We start from the raw sequence: 14,012 nt of genomic DNA on the forward strand, positions 1-14,012 counted from the left end.
GCATAGTAGATCACATGTGTCTTCTTGTCCTTCTTTTACCCCAAGACTGCCCCCACAGCATAGTCACTGGCGTCGCACATGATTTCGAAGGGTAGACTCCAATCTGGTGGTTGAACTATTGGAGCACTGGTGAGCTCCTCCTTCAGCTTCTTAAAGGCTTCTAGGCAGTCTTCATCAAAGTTGAAGATGATCTCCTTGCACAGCAGCTTGGTCAATGGTCTAGCTATTTTGGAGAAGTCTTTGATGAACCTTCTGTAGAAACCAGCATGGCCAAGGAAGCTTCTAATGTCTTTCACTGTTTTTGGTGGAGCCAACCTCGCCATCACCTCGATCTTGGCTTGGTCCACTTCAATGCCTCTCTCTGAAATCTTGTGCCCAAGCACAATCCCTTCTTTAACCATGAAGTGGCACTTCTCCCAATTCAGCACAAGGTTGGTATCTTCACATCTCTGTAGGACCCTGCACAAATTTGACAAACAAGTAGCAAACGAAGAACCGTATACAGAAAAATCATATACCTCCACTACATCCTCAATGAGATCTGAGAAGATAGATATCATGCACCTTTGAAAGGTTGCTGGAGCATTACATAACCCAAATGGCATCCTTCGATAGGCAAAGGTACCGTAGGGGCATGTGAAAGTTGTCTTCTCTTGCTCATTGGGATGTATTGGTATTTGGAAGAACCCTGAATACCCATCAAGAAAGCAATAATATGGATGTTTTGCAAGCCTCTCAAGCATTTGTTCAATGAATGGCAATGGAAAGTGATCCTTCCTAGAGGTTGAGTTAAGTTTTCTATAATCAATACACATCCTATGCCCTATTACAGTTCTAGTGGGTATCAATTCATCATTTTCATTTCTAACCACAGTAATACCACCTTTCTTTGGGACTACATGCACAGGTGATACCCAATTACTATCTGAGATAGGATATATAACATCAGCATCTAAAAGTTTGATAATTTCTTTCTTAATAACTTCTTTCAGGTTGGGGTTCAACCTGCTTTGATGCTCTATAGAACTCATTGATACATTTTCAAGATGTATCCTATGTGTGCACAATGAGGGTGATATCCCTTTAATATCATCCAATGAGTACCCTATTGCCTTTATGTATTTTCTAAGTTCTTTCAAGAGTGCATGCAATTCAATTTCATCGAGTTCACTACTCACTATGACAGGATATGTGTTATTGGGTCCAAGAAAAGCATACCTGAGCCCCTTGGGGAGTGGCTTGAGGTCGACCTTGGGAGCCTTGAGTTCACTCCAATCTTCTTCTTGAGATTCGGTTTGGACAGCGACCGAGGCGACATGTTGATTCGTTTGTGGCAGTTCCAGGAACCTGCCTTCATCCACTAACTCTTCACGGAAACTGAGAAGTTTCTCATACTCCAAGCTCACTCCATCTTTAATGAGCTGAGCTTCTTTGTTTATGGTGAGAGCATGCTGTAGGGAGTCATCCAGTGCCAACTCTTCTAGGTACTCATCAGCAAGGGCTTCCATCTCATCGATGTAGAACATCTGCCCTTCAATGGTGGGTTTCTTCATTACCTCCTTGATGTCAAAGTGAAAAGTGTTTCCTTTCCCAAGATGGAGATAAATCTTGCCATCTCTTACATTCACCATAGCTCCAGCAGTTGCAAGGAAAGGTCTTCGAAAGATCAAAGGATCTCTAGGCTCTTCATCCATCTCTAGCACCACAAAATCAGTAGGGATCTCACAGTTCCCAATCATCACAGGGAGACCTTCCAAGATGCCAATGGGGAGCTTTACAGAGCGGTCAGCCAACACTACAGAGATCCTACACTTCTTGTACTGAGTAAACCCAAGCTTCTTGGCAATAGACAAAGGCATGAGGCTAACACTTGCTCCTAGGTGACATAGACACCTCTCAAATGTCAAAGGTCCAATAGCACATGGCAAAGTGAAGCTGCCCGGGTCTTGTAGCTTCCTTGGGACTGTCAATCTCTGAATTATGGCACTGCACTCATGAGTAAGCACCACCATCCCTTCCATTTCTTTCTTCTTCTGTGCCACAACATCTTTCAAGAATTTACTGTACTGAGGAACCAACATGAAAGCATCAATAATAGGCATAGTAACATGAACCTCTCTCATCTGCTTCTCAAACAATGCTTTGTACTTCTCCAAAAGCTGTCTCTTGAATCTTCCAGGAAAAGGAAGCTTGTGCTCATATGGAGGAGTGACTGAAGCTTCCTTTGATGAAGTGGCAGCTTCATTCTTGCTCACAACTTTCTTTTCTTCTCCAATCTTTCTATTTCCCTTCGCATCAACTATCTTCTCCAAGATCTCTTCATTAATCTTTTCATCAATAATGACCACATCATCATCTACATTGATGACAACCTCCCCACCTTGCTTCTCATTATCCTTAATGAGAACTGTAGGAGGCAGCTCTCTACCACTCCTAAGTGTGATTGCTTTCATTGTTTCTTTGGGGTTTTGCTCAGCCTTTCCAGGAAGTGAACCTTGTTGGCGATTTTGACTTGAACTCATGGAGGCAAACTGATTTTCCAAACCCTTGAACTTGCTGTTGAGATCATTGTAGTTTCCATCAATCCTGTTCTGGATATTCTTCAGCTCATACCCAATGTGCTTCTCACTTCTAGTTTGAGATTCCAAGATCTGTCTCAACATAGTCTCAGTGCTAGTTTCTTGTGCGGCAGAAGTAGAAGATCCAGCTTGGGCTTGTGTAGACTGATTCCCTTTGTTGGTAAAGCCCGGTGGGAAGTTTGTATTGCCTTGATAACCTCCTTGTTGATTATTGTAAACTGGTTTTTGCTGGTAGTTGCCTTGGTATTGAGGTTTGTTTTGGAAGTTTCCTTGGCCCCTTTGTTGGTATTGGTATGGAGCTTGATCTTTAGGTTGGTATTGGTAGCTTCCTTGTTCTCTTTGTTGGTATTGGTAGGTTGGTTCTTTCTTGAACCAAGTACCATTAGCATTGATGTAAGACACGTCTTGTTGTCTTTCCAAACCTTCAACTTCATTGATAAATCCTGGTTCTCCTTGGGCTTGTTCACCAACATAATTTATTTGTGAGTGAGTAGTTCTTTCGTTGAGGAGAAGATCGATTTTGTCTTGTAGGGATTTGATGTCTTTCCTAGTGAAATGGTCATCACCGCCTCCACCACGGTTATGCCTATCAAAATCATCATTGTACACCAAATCACTCTTTGCCATATTCTCCACCAGCTCCAATGCATCTTCTTCAGTTCTCCCCAAGTAGGATCCATTGCTAGCTGTATCAAGCCTGCTTCTATGGTTGGGCAGGAGTCCTCTATAGAATGTGCTGAGCAAATTCTCATTTGTGAAACCATGGTGAGGACATTTTGATAAGTACATAAAACTTTCACTCTCTACTCTTTGTTGTATTGCACTCTGTGTATTGTGTGTCTTCCTCCTTCCCCTTGCAGTCTCTTTTATAGCCTAAGTAAAGGAGGATGACAACACATCCATCATGTGAAAGCATAAAGCATAAAACACACTCATAAAAGTTATTCTCCACTTTCTTCCATTATAGAACACCTTTTGCCCCTTCATATGGCCAAAGTAGTCTTGCCTCTTCAGAAAAGGTAGAGAAAGTTAGGCCAAAAGAGCCACCAAACTCATGATAGACAACCCATCCCCCATGTTGCAAGCTTTAAAGTGATAAAACTCACTCATTAAAGCTTTCTCCACTTTCTCCATGTTGCACACACCTTTAGAATACGAAAAATAAGAAGAACAATGAATAGTAATGAGTTTTATAGGTTTTAAGTGAATAAAAATGAGTCTAAAGGCTTAAAATTCGAAGGCGATTGTTGATGTTGCTACGGTGGCCGCTAGGAATGTCATACTGATATGTGTGTAGTATTTTGATCATAAATCCCTCAATACAGCTCCAAACGACTTGAAACCACCTCCATTGTAAAGCTAACTCAATTTACCATGTCTTCCCAAAAGACAAGTTTCAAAAGATATCTTTAAGACCTTCATCCATGCTTGTCTTTCACACGTTCGGTTCAAGACTCCTCGAAAGCTCCTTTTGTGCTCTAATCACCTCCAAAACTCCAAACAATTCATCCAACACCTACAAGATGCAAATGTACATGCAATAGACTCTAAATGCAAATAAATGTAAGGTTAATGCATGAATATATATGAAATAACAAAGCTAAAACTATGCAAAATCACAACACATCAACTCCCCCACACTAGTCCTTTACTTGTCCTCAAGTAAACTTTCAAGAACATGGGAAGTGATGTTTCAGTTGAGGTCGTGCTGTCGGTCGACATTGAGGTTGTGCCGTCTGTCGACGTTGAGGTCGTGATGTCGGTCGACATTGAGGTCGTAATGTCGGTCGACGTTGAGGTTGTGATGTCGGTCGACGTTGAGATCGTGATGTCGGTCGACGTTGAGGTCGTGCTGTCGATCGACGTTGAGTTCGTGCCATCGGTCGATGTTGAGGTCGTGTCTTCAGTACCAGCTTCCTCTACTCTGCTCAGCTCTCTACACACATGTTGTTCATCCCTTTTTGCCATAATGTCGTCGAGCAGCTGTACTGTAATCATATACTCCTCATCTAACGATGCCAAGAACCTGTCCCATTTATCATTTTTCTCCTTTTCTCGAGTTGCTTCAGCATCATCAAGAAATTTGTAAAGGAAGGCTCTTTCAATGTCATCCCAGCTGTTAGAGATCCAGGTTGCAGTTGACTGAACCATATGAATGCATCCCCAGAGATAGAATAGGGGAAGATCTTGCAGAGCATGTGGTATTCAGACACTTCATTCTGCTCACTCCTTGACACGAGATCCTCAAGCTCTTCGATGTTGTTTCTAGGGTCTTGGTGAGGAAGACCCTAGAAGGGGTCTTGACCTACCCAATCATACCACTCTCGGCTCAGGTCAAAGACATTCATCTCAGCAACATCAATTACATCAGAGATCACAACACCCTGAGCATTAATCAACTGTCCTGCGCTGTTGCGAGTGCGACCTTCTTGGTCTCTTAACATCCCCTTCTCGTCCACTGTAAGTATGAGCACTTCGACCTTCTCTGCCTCCAAACAAGTGGTGTCAGACGGCGGATGAACAGTGTCGGTAGACGGTGGATGAATAGTGTCGATCGACGGTTGATGAACAGTGTCGATCGACGGGGAATGAACAGTGTCGATCGACGTACGTTGAACAGTGTCGATCGACATCAGGTGAACAGTATCGATCGACGCAGGATGAATAGTGTCGATCGACGCTTGGATTTCTACGCTGCCAATCACTGCTTGGAGGGTGTCGACTACCCTCTTGGACTTATGGATCATGCGTTCCAAATCCAGTGGCTTTACTAGTAAGAGCCATATCCCCTTGTTGCTTATGGATGTACCTGAAACACAAGAAAATATTTTATCAGTTTTTTGAACAGTAATAAAACCTAGACTAAATCTAACTAGACAAGATCTAATGGCGATCAAAGCTCCCCGGAAACGGCACCAAATTTGATATCACTCAAATTACCATAAGGAGTGATTTATACTCTCTCAAATAAGAGGTCGAGTTGTAGTACTTAGGGATCGAATCCACAGGGAGCTAGGGCACACAAAAGATCTAATAGTTATATGATTAATCTAGGCTAATAGTTTATAAAGTAGTAAATATAGATAGCAAAATTAGTAAACAGTAAACAAGTTGAACAAGACTATTGTTCAGCTTGGCAAAGATTTGTTTGATGGAAGGATGATTTGCTAGATCTAAGTTTTCTATTCTGGTAATCAGGATTATAATGATATAGAGGCTAATTGTTGCTTGCAAGATATTAAAGAACTCAACTGGGAGTATAAATCTAACAACTTCCGTTGTATAGACAGTCTAATATCTAGACTTGGATCTCAACTCTTGTTTTATTGATCACAAGAAAATGTCGATCGATTATTCTATAGGAATATCGATCGATACACCTTTCACAATATCAATCGATTAATCTATTGGATCATCGATAGAAATTGCTTCTATCAAGCTTTATGATCGGGTTGATTATGTGTTCACTAGGGTTCCTAAATCAACTCTCGTATGTTTCTAGCAATCCTAGCTCAATAGAATTCAGTTCAGAGAAAAGACCAAGCGATGGCATTGTGCCTAATGATTCTAAGATCAGGGTTCTAGTTCATGACTCTAGAACACAAGCAGTAAGAACAATCCTATGATGAATATCACAACTTAGCAATTCTATATTTTGGGCTAATCCCTCATAATCTATCTGAACCCTAAACCTAACATGTGGATCTATTCAGACATGAAGTTTGTCACAGAAATCATGGATAGAATAGATGAAATTGCAATAGATATAAAAACCAAAGACAATGGAGTTCCAGGAGGACTCTGAAGGAGTTCCCCCTTTCTCTCCTAACTAAGAACAAGAATCAAAGAAAGCTTAGCCGTCAACAATGGCTTAGAAATACATAAATAGGGTTTCTGGTCGTCCAAGGGTATTTTGGTAACTTTGTGTGGCTTATGGGCTTCAGTCGGTCATAAATTATGCTCAGCCCATATTCTGGCATCACTGTTGATCGACACCAATGCTGTGTTATCGATCGACAGTCCTTCATCTCCTCGACAGCTTCCTCTCGCGAGGCAAACTGACCACTCCTCAGTAACACGGGCATAACGTTTGATACAGGATGTTGATTCACCTCAAACTGGTGGCATTGGAAAGCTAACTCAACTCTCTATCTTGTGTCAAAGTATGAGCTCAATCTAACGGTAGAAAGGTCTCCATCCATAGCTAAACATATGACACGTCTGTGAAGTTCTCCACCTCAAAAGGCTCTAAAATCACCATATTTCTCCAGAACGTACCTGAACCTGTAAATACTCTAAATAGACTATATAGTAATAAATATATATTAAAACACTTGTAGACCATGGCTAAAAATTGATAAAATCCATGGTCTATCACCGAGTGGCTTGGTTGGTCGCTACGTAACGAACGACTTGTTCGCGGCTCGGTCGCTACGTAGCGACCGACTGAATGGCTTGGTTGGTCGCTACGTAGCGACCGACCGAAAGGCTTGGTTGGTCTCTACGTAGCGACCGGCTTGTTCGCGGACCGGTCGCTACGTGGCGACCTTGTTTGGATCCTTTTCTGACATTTTATGAACGTGTTCTTGGACTATGGGTGTTTAGTTTCGATGAATCAACCGTTATTAGTGCAAGATTTCACCGCAAAGTTCTTCTTAAAGATTTATTTACGAAGATTACTTTTCGTAAAAGCGTTCATACTGATTTTTACGGATATTTGGATGTTAACTTCGTCGTGTCCATTTTTGACCCCAATAGTTAGCCCCCAGCCCGCTAGAATCGTGGATTGTCGCTGAGATTCTAGCGTGCGTTTAGGCAGTTAGGCAAGATAGGTGAGTTGGACGGAGTTTACATTCAAAATTCCGCGGAAGAATATCGATGAAGAAATATATATATATATATAATAAATCGAAATCCTAACCTCATACTTCTATAAGTAGTGAGCTCCCATCTTTCATTCCCTTCACACATTCCTTTCTTTCCAAATTCTCTCTAGCTTCTCTCCTCATTTTAGCTTTCAAGATGTCTTCCACCCAAAGTGACAAGAGAGGTTTTGATGCCGAGATGGGTGAGGCCAACTCCCAAGTTCCAAGACTGGTTCCCTCCGACAGTGCGCAAGCTTGTGTCGCCGGCTTCCTTTCTTTCCGAGAGAATCTAGCTCGCCGCAAAGCTGAGAAGGAACCGGTCCATGCTAACACTGAGCTTCCATCCTCTTCCGTTATGGTCGTCACTCTGACTAATGCACCCGAGGTTTAGGTTCCGCAAGACGCAGGAGTGCAAGCCGAAACGAGCGTTTCGTGCGTGCCAGATGCTTCGGCTCAGCCTTCTGGATCGTCTACGACTCCGATTCTCGTTGATGGCAAAGAAAAGGCCACTGAGTCGATGCCTCCTCCTCCACCTAGAAAGGAGATTGTCTTGGCATTGCGTGCTCCTAGTGCTACCCTGGTTGTTAAACCAGAGGGCCGGAAGAGGAGGTGCACCAGGGGCAATGACAGGGAATCTTCGCAGCAGGAAGGATTGAGTCTGGCATCAGAATTCCGCGGAAAGGTTCGTTCTTCACTTTGGTTTTTTATTCTTAGAGCGTTGGATTCTGTTTAGCCATGTTTTGCTTTGTATCTCTAATTGTTACCTCATCTCGCAGTTTGTGTCACTGATCGATGGGATGATAAGCGAATGCGGTTCCAAGGTCAGTCATCTTGCGAGAGATCTGACAGAGATGCAGGGCAAATTGTCTGAGTTTGAGGCCATGCTGAAAGCTATCAAGGATTCTCATTCCACAAAGATGTCTAAGCTCGAGGTTCAGATTGGGGAGCTCGAGAGGGACCTTGGGAAGACGTCGAGTTCTTTTCTTAAGGAAAAAAAGGCCAGGAAGACCAAGTCCTCGGAGGTACGTCGACTTCAGCGTTGGATTGAAAGTGGTGAAGGGTCGACGAACCGTGGGCTCGAGGAGGCCAAGGATGCACTCCGCGTTGAGTTCCAGACCCGTTTGGCGAAGATCTTTGACTTTCTAAGCTCCCTCGAGTGTATTCGCAGCGGGGATTTGGCCCTGGCGACTGTCGATGGTGGGATGGCTGTGGTTCAGGCACTCCAGGGCGAAACCCCTTCGTCCTTACAGGCCGAGGAAGCCAGGTTGTCCGCTTGCAAGGGAGATCTGGCGGCCGTGGCTGACCTAAAGTCTGAGTGTTTCCTTCCGACGTGTTCAGAAGACCCAGAGGGGCAAGATCCTGCGGTTGGGGAAACGGAGGCGGTGCGGCCCCAAGCTTGGACAAGGCGATGGGTGAAGGGGAGGTTTAGATTCCAGATGACGATCAAGGTTACGATCTCGCTTGAGAGATTTTTTTCATGTTATGAATTAGTACTTGCTCTGGCCTTGTATGTCCATGTTTATGTTTTGGGACTGGTCGCTTGTGGCTTTGAATCCTTGCCGCTTTTTTGGATTTTTATGAATGGATGATCAGTTTGCGTTTATGTGAGTAATTGGATGGTGTAGAAGGAAGCTTATGAGTTGTCATCTTATATCTTTCTCCAAAGTGGAATGTTATATTCGTGGTCCGTTTCGAGAATTTTCTGCAAAGTCCTAACTTCGTGGGATTTCTGAGGGCATTGAATATAAGCATAGAGGCATGCTTTAAGATCTTGTATCTTCGATATCATACCTTGAGATGTTAAAGACCAGTGTGCTGAGTTTAGGGCAAGACCTAGGTTTACTTCTGGTTTTAGGGGGTGCGATGACTAATTCGACTTACGCATCCCGTAACAGTTTCGACCTGATTCCATACTGATTTAAAGTCCGCGATAGGTTCTCGGCTTATACGACTTGTCTGGTTGGAATCGACCATCTCTCTAAGGACAATTTTTAAGTCTCCTAGAAGTGCTGACCAAAATTTTGGATTTCTTTTATAGCGCTATTACCCTTGTGTCGGATGTATGAGAGTCATCTTTGTGAAATGGCTTAGTATGTTTAGGACGTTGGGAGTTCAATGTGATCAGCAACGAACTTGGTGGTAGACACTACCGTTTGGATCTTCGCGAAGAGTACGTGTTTGAGAAGATGTTAATGCGTATGATAGTTCCTTTTTTTTGGGACCAGGATTTCGTCTATGTGATGTCTGGCGGGAAATAGTTTCTTAGGCGTTTTTGCGACGTCTCGCGATGCCGAAGGTTGGTTTTTTCCTAGTGACTGATAAATTCATGAGTTTTAGGACTCATATGATTTGTGGACCAAAAATGGTCGTGCGGTTTTGTGGTATTGTTGCGTTGGAAAAGTTTCGAAAATATCGAGTGCTATGTCAGATATTTTGAACTTGGGAGTATACGAGTGTACGTATACGTACTCACTCCCCCCCCCCTTTTTAGAGAGGGGGACAGCTGAATCTGTCTTTCGACAAACTGCCTACGTACCCCTTTTGGAGATTAAGCTGTCTCGTAGTTCAGTAGTTGCGAAGCGATTTGTTTAGTGATAGTATTTTTTGAGATGAATCATTCCAAGTTCTTGGAATTTTTACGCCTTGCATGTTGGCTATCTCGTAGGAACCCGGTCGAACGACTTTTATGATCTTGTAGGGTCCTTCCCAGTTTGCTCCACGTTTTCCCGCGTTTCGCTCAGCGGTGTTTTGGGAGACTTTGCGCAGAACTAAATCTCCTTCGTTGAATCTACGATTCTGCACGTTGGAATTATAGTATTTTACGTCCGTGTGTTGGTAGTTTTGGATTCTGATAAGCGCTCGATCTCGGCGTTCGTTGATTAAGTTGAGATCGTCCAGTAGCATCGCATTGTTGAGTTCTTCCCGTTCGGGTAGTAGTCTTCTTCTTACGCCCGGGAACTTGACTTCTGCGGGATTCATGCATTATGTCCTGTACACGAGGGCGAAAGGCGTTTCTCCCGTTGCTCGTCTTGGGGTCGTGTGATGTGACCAGACGACTCCCTCAAGTTCCTCTGCCCACCTGCCTTTTTTAGCGTCTAGGCGTTTCTTAAGTCCGTCTAGAACGGTCTTATTGATTGTCTCGGCTTGACCGTTGCATTGTGCATATCTGGAGTTGATTTGTTTAATCGTATATTCCATTTTTTCACAGAATCCTTCGAATCAGGTGGAGATGAACTGAATCCGTTGTCAGTTACGATCTCGTAAGGAACCCCATGTCTACAGATAATGTTTTTCCATACGAAATTTTCAACTTGGACATCTTTTATACTTGCGTATGATTCTGTCTCCACCCACTTTGAGAAGAAATCAGTGAGGACTAAGAGGAAACGCTTTTGCTTTGAATTGTGAAGGGGTCCAACATTGTCCATGGCCCAGCGCATGAAAGGATACGGTGACGTGATGGAAGAAAGAACTTCTGCTGGTTGTCGGATGGTCGGAGCATGCCTTTGGCATTTTTCTCATTTTCGTGCGAATTTCTCACAATCTCCGATCATCGTTGGCTAGTAGTATCCGTGGCGTTTTATTTTCACTGCAAGGGACCTTCCACCGGGATGGTTTCCGCAGGATCCAGAATGGACTTCTTCCATGACTTTTCTCGCCTTTTCTTCTTCCAAACACGTCATGAGTGGTCCAGAAAATTTCCATTTGTAAATTTCCCCGTTGACTGTTACATAACGCGCGGCCTGGGTTTGGATTTTGCGGGCTGCCCATTTTTCGGGAGGTAATTTTTCGTCGATGATGTAGGCTCGAATCGTTTGCAGCCATGGCGTATCACAGCCGTAGTCGGATTGTCTCGATCTTTCTTCTGGCTGTACTGCGACCTCCTCTACATCGTCGTCTTGATCCCTGATGAGGTTGACAATGACTGGTGGTCCGATACTCGGGTGTTCAATGAATTCGACCGGAATCACTCTCTTAAGACATGGGTCCGAACTTGATGTCAGGGCCGCGAAAGCATCGGCTTGGACGTTTTCGGAGCGGGGGATTCGCGTGAGAGCGAAACAGTCGAAATCTTGAGCTTGATTCTGGACCAGTTTGAGATATGCATCCATTCTTTCATCCCTTGCTTCGTATTCTCCGCTATATTGACTTGCGACTAGCTGATAATCACATTAGGCATGGATGTTGCGTATCTTCAATCCGTGAGCTAATCGTAGTCCTGCAATGAGCGCTTCGTATTCGGCCTCGTTGTGGGACGCGTGAAATTCCAGTCTAAACGATTGTTCTAGGATTTCTCTGGTTGGTGATGTGAGGCGAATTCCGATGACCAATCCCTGCTTAGATGACGATCCGTCGACGTAAAGAACCCATGTTGAATTCGGTTCCTTATTAGTCACGGTTCATGTCGGTAGCTCTACCAAAAAGTCTGCGAATACTTGGGATTTTGCACTCCTTCTTCGTCGGTATTCTATATCGTACTCACTTAACTCGACTGCCCATTTGGCTAGTCTTCCTGACTGGCTCGGACTATGCAAGATAGTCCGAAGAGGGAAGGTTGTGAGGATGATGATGGTGTGGGATTGAAAATATGGCCTGAGCGTTCGTGCTGATGTTACGACCATGTACGCCAATTTTTCCATCAGAGGATACCGTAACTCGGCATCTAGCAATGTTTTGCTTATGTAGAAAATTGGTTTTTGTTCTCCGCGCTCTTCCCTGATCCAGACGCCGCTTACGGCTGTCGCTGATACCGCGATGTATAAAAATAGGGGTTCTCCTTCTACGGGTTTTGCGAGAACAGGAGGAGTAGCCAAATAGTGTTTCAGCTGTTTAAATTTAAAGGCGTTCTCACACTCGTCTGACCATTCGAATTTTTTATTCCCCCGCAAGACATCGTAGAAAGGTAGGCACTTGTCCGTTGACCGAGAGATGAAACGGTTGAAGGCCGTGACTCTTCCAGTCAGCCTCTATACCTCCCGCTTGTTTTTGGGAGAAGCCATCCCGATTAGTGCATCGATATGTTTAGGATTAGCTTCGATCCCGCGATACGTTACCATGTAACCGAGGAACTCGCTCGATGCTACGGCGAACCTGCATTTAGCCGGGTTAAGTTTCATGTTATGTGAGTTTAACGTGGGAAACATTCTTCGAGATGAGAAACGTGATTGTTTGCATGAAGGGATTTGACGAGCATGTCATCAATATAGACCTCCATGGTCTTTCCGAGTTTTTCGGAGAACATTTGATTCACAAGTCTCTGATAAGTTGCGTCGGCGTTTTTAAGGCTGAAGGGCATTACTTTGTAGCAATAGGTTCCGCGATCTGTAATGAATGCAATTTGCTCGCAATCATCAGGGTTCATCATGATCTGGTTGTATCCTGAGAAAGCGTCCATGAAAGATAAGAGTTCGTTTCCCGCTGTTGCCTGGACCAGTCGATCAATGTGCGGTATGGGGAAACTGTCTTTCGGACAGGATTTGTTGAGATCGGTGAAATCGACGATGACTCACTATTTCCCATTTTTCTTTTTGACCACGACAGGGTTGGCAAGCTAATCAGGATACCTCACTTCCATTATCAATCCTACCTTAAGGAGTTTTTTTACTTCATCGTTGACTGCGGAAGCGCGTTCGGGTCCTAACTTACGTCTTTTTTGTTTGACCGGTTTGAAAGTTGGATCGATATTTAGTTCGTGACATGTTATGTTAATGTCGATTTCTGGCATATCTTCTGCAGCCCATGCGAAAGTATGGAGGTTCTTTCTTAGACAGGTTATGAGTTCAGTCCTCAAAGGCTCGCGGAGATTGGTTCAGATCTCGACACATCGTTCTGGGAACGCTTCGTCGAGACATACCGTCACCACGGGTTCGAAGGTTGGTTCGCATTTTTCTTCTAGGATCTCATCTTTTCGCAATTGCCAGAAGAGTTCTGCCGAATCTTGTTCTTGGGCTTTTTTATCGGAGGCCAACTTTTTCCTAGGAATGGTTTTAGAATCTGATATTTTTCGTTTTAGTTATGCGGCGAAGCAGACTTGTGATACCCTCGGGTTTCCCCATATTGTTTTGATTCCGCAAGGGGTTGAGAATTTGAGGCAAAAATGGTACGTTGATGGAATTGCCTGCATAAAATTCAACCATGGTGTGCCCATGATTACGTTGTATGACGCAGGTCGGTCGACAACTAGGAACTCTGCGATTTTTTCCATGGTTCCAGCTTTGACTGTGAGGTTAATTGACCCGAGAGCCATAGTGGTCTCCCCTGAGAGTCCCACTAGCGGGCTAGGGTTTTCCGCGATTTCAGACGGGTCAATCTTCATTCTTTCGAGGGTGTTTTTGAAAATAATATTAGCCAAGCTTCCAGTATCGATTAATACTCTTTCGACGTCGATGTTCTGAATCGTCAACTCGATGACAAGGAGATCGTTGCGAGGTTTGGTCTGGTTGACCATTGTTCTCCCCTTAAAAGAGATGACGTCTGTACTGGTCGAGCCATGTATGTTCTTTCCATAGTCAATCGTCATATCTAATTGAGCGTTTTGCGGCTGAAAGTTAGATTGATCCGTACCCCC

General features: G+C 43.9%; 1 protein-coding gene across 1 annotated transcript; it reads right to left on the reverse strand.

Annotated features, from left to right (window-relative positions):
- Nucleotides 1-35: 35 nt before the first annotated feature.
- LOC106344790 lies at nt 36-3,368 on the reverse strand. The gene has a single exon (XM_013784100.1). It carries the CDS (start codon nt 3,366-3,368, stop codon nt 36-38), a length of 3,333 nt encoding a protein of 1,110 aa, XP_013639554.1.
- Nucleotides 3,369-14,012: the final 10,644 nt, after the last annotated feature.

Source organism: Brassica oleracea, chromosome C5 (genome assembly GCF_000695525.1).
Source record: "Brassica oleracea var. oleracea cultivar TO1000 chromosome C5, BOL, whole genome shotgun sequence".
Taxonomy (NCBI): Eukaryota; Viridiplantae; Streptophyta; class Magnoliopsida; order Brassicales; family Brassicaceae; genus Brassica; species Brassica oleracea.

Excerpts from the sequence above, each read along its gene's own strand:
- LOC106344790 (XM_013784100.1), bottom strand. The coding sequence starts at position 3,368 with ATGTACTTATCAAAATGTCCTCACCATGGTTTCACAAATGAGAATTTG.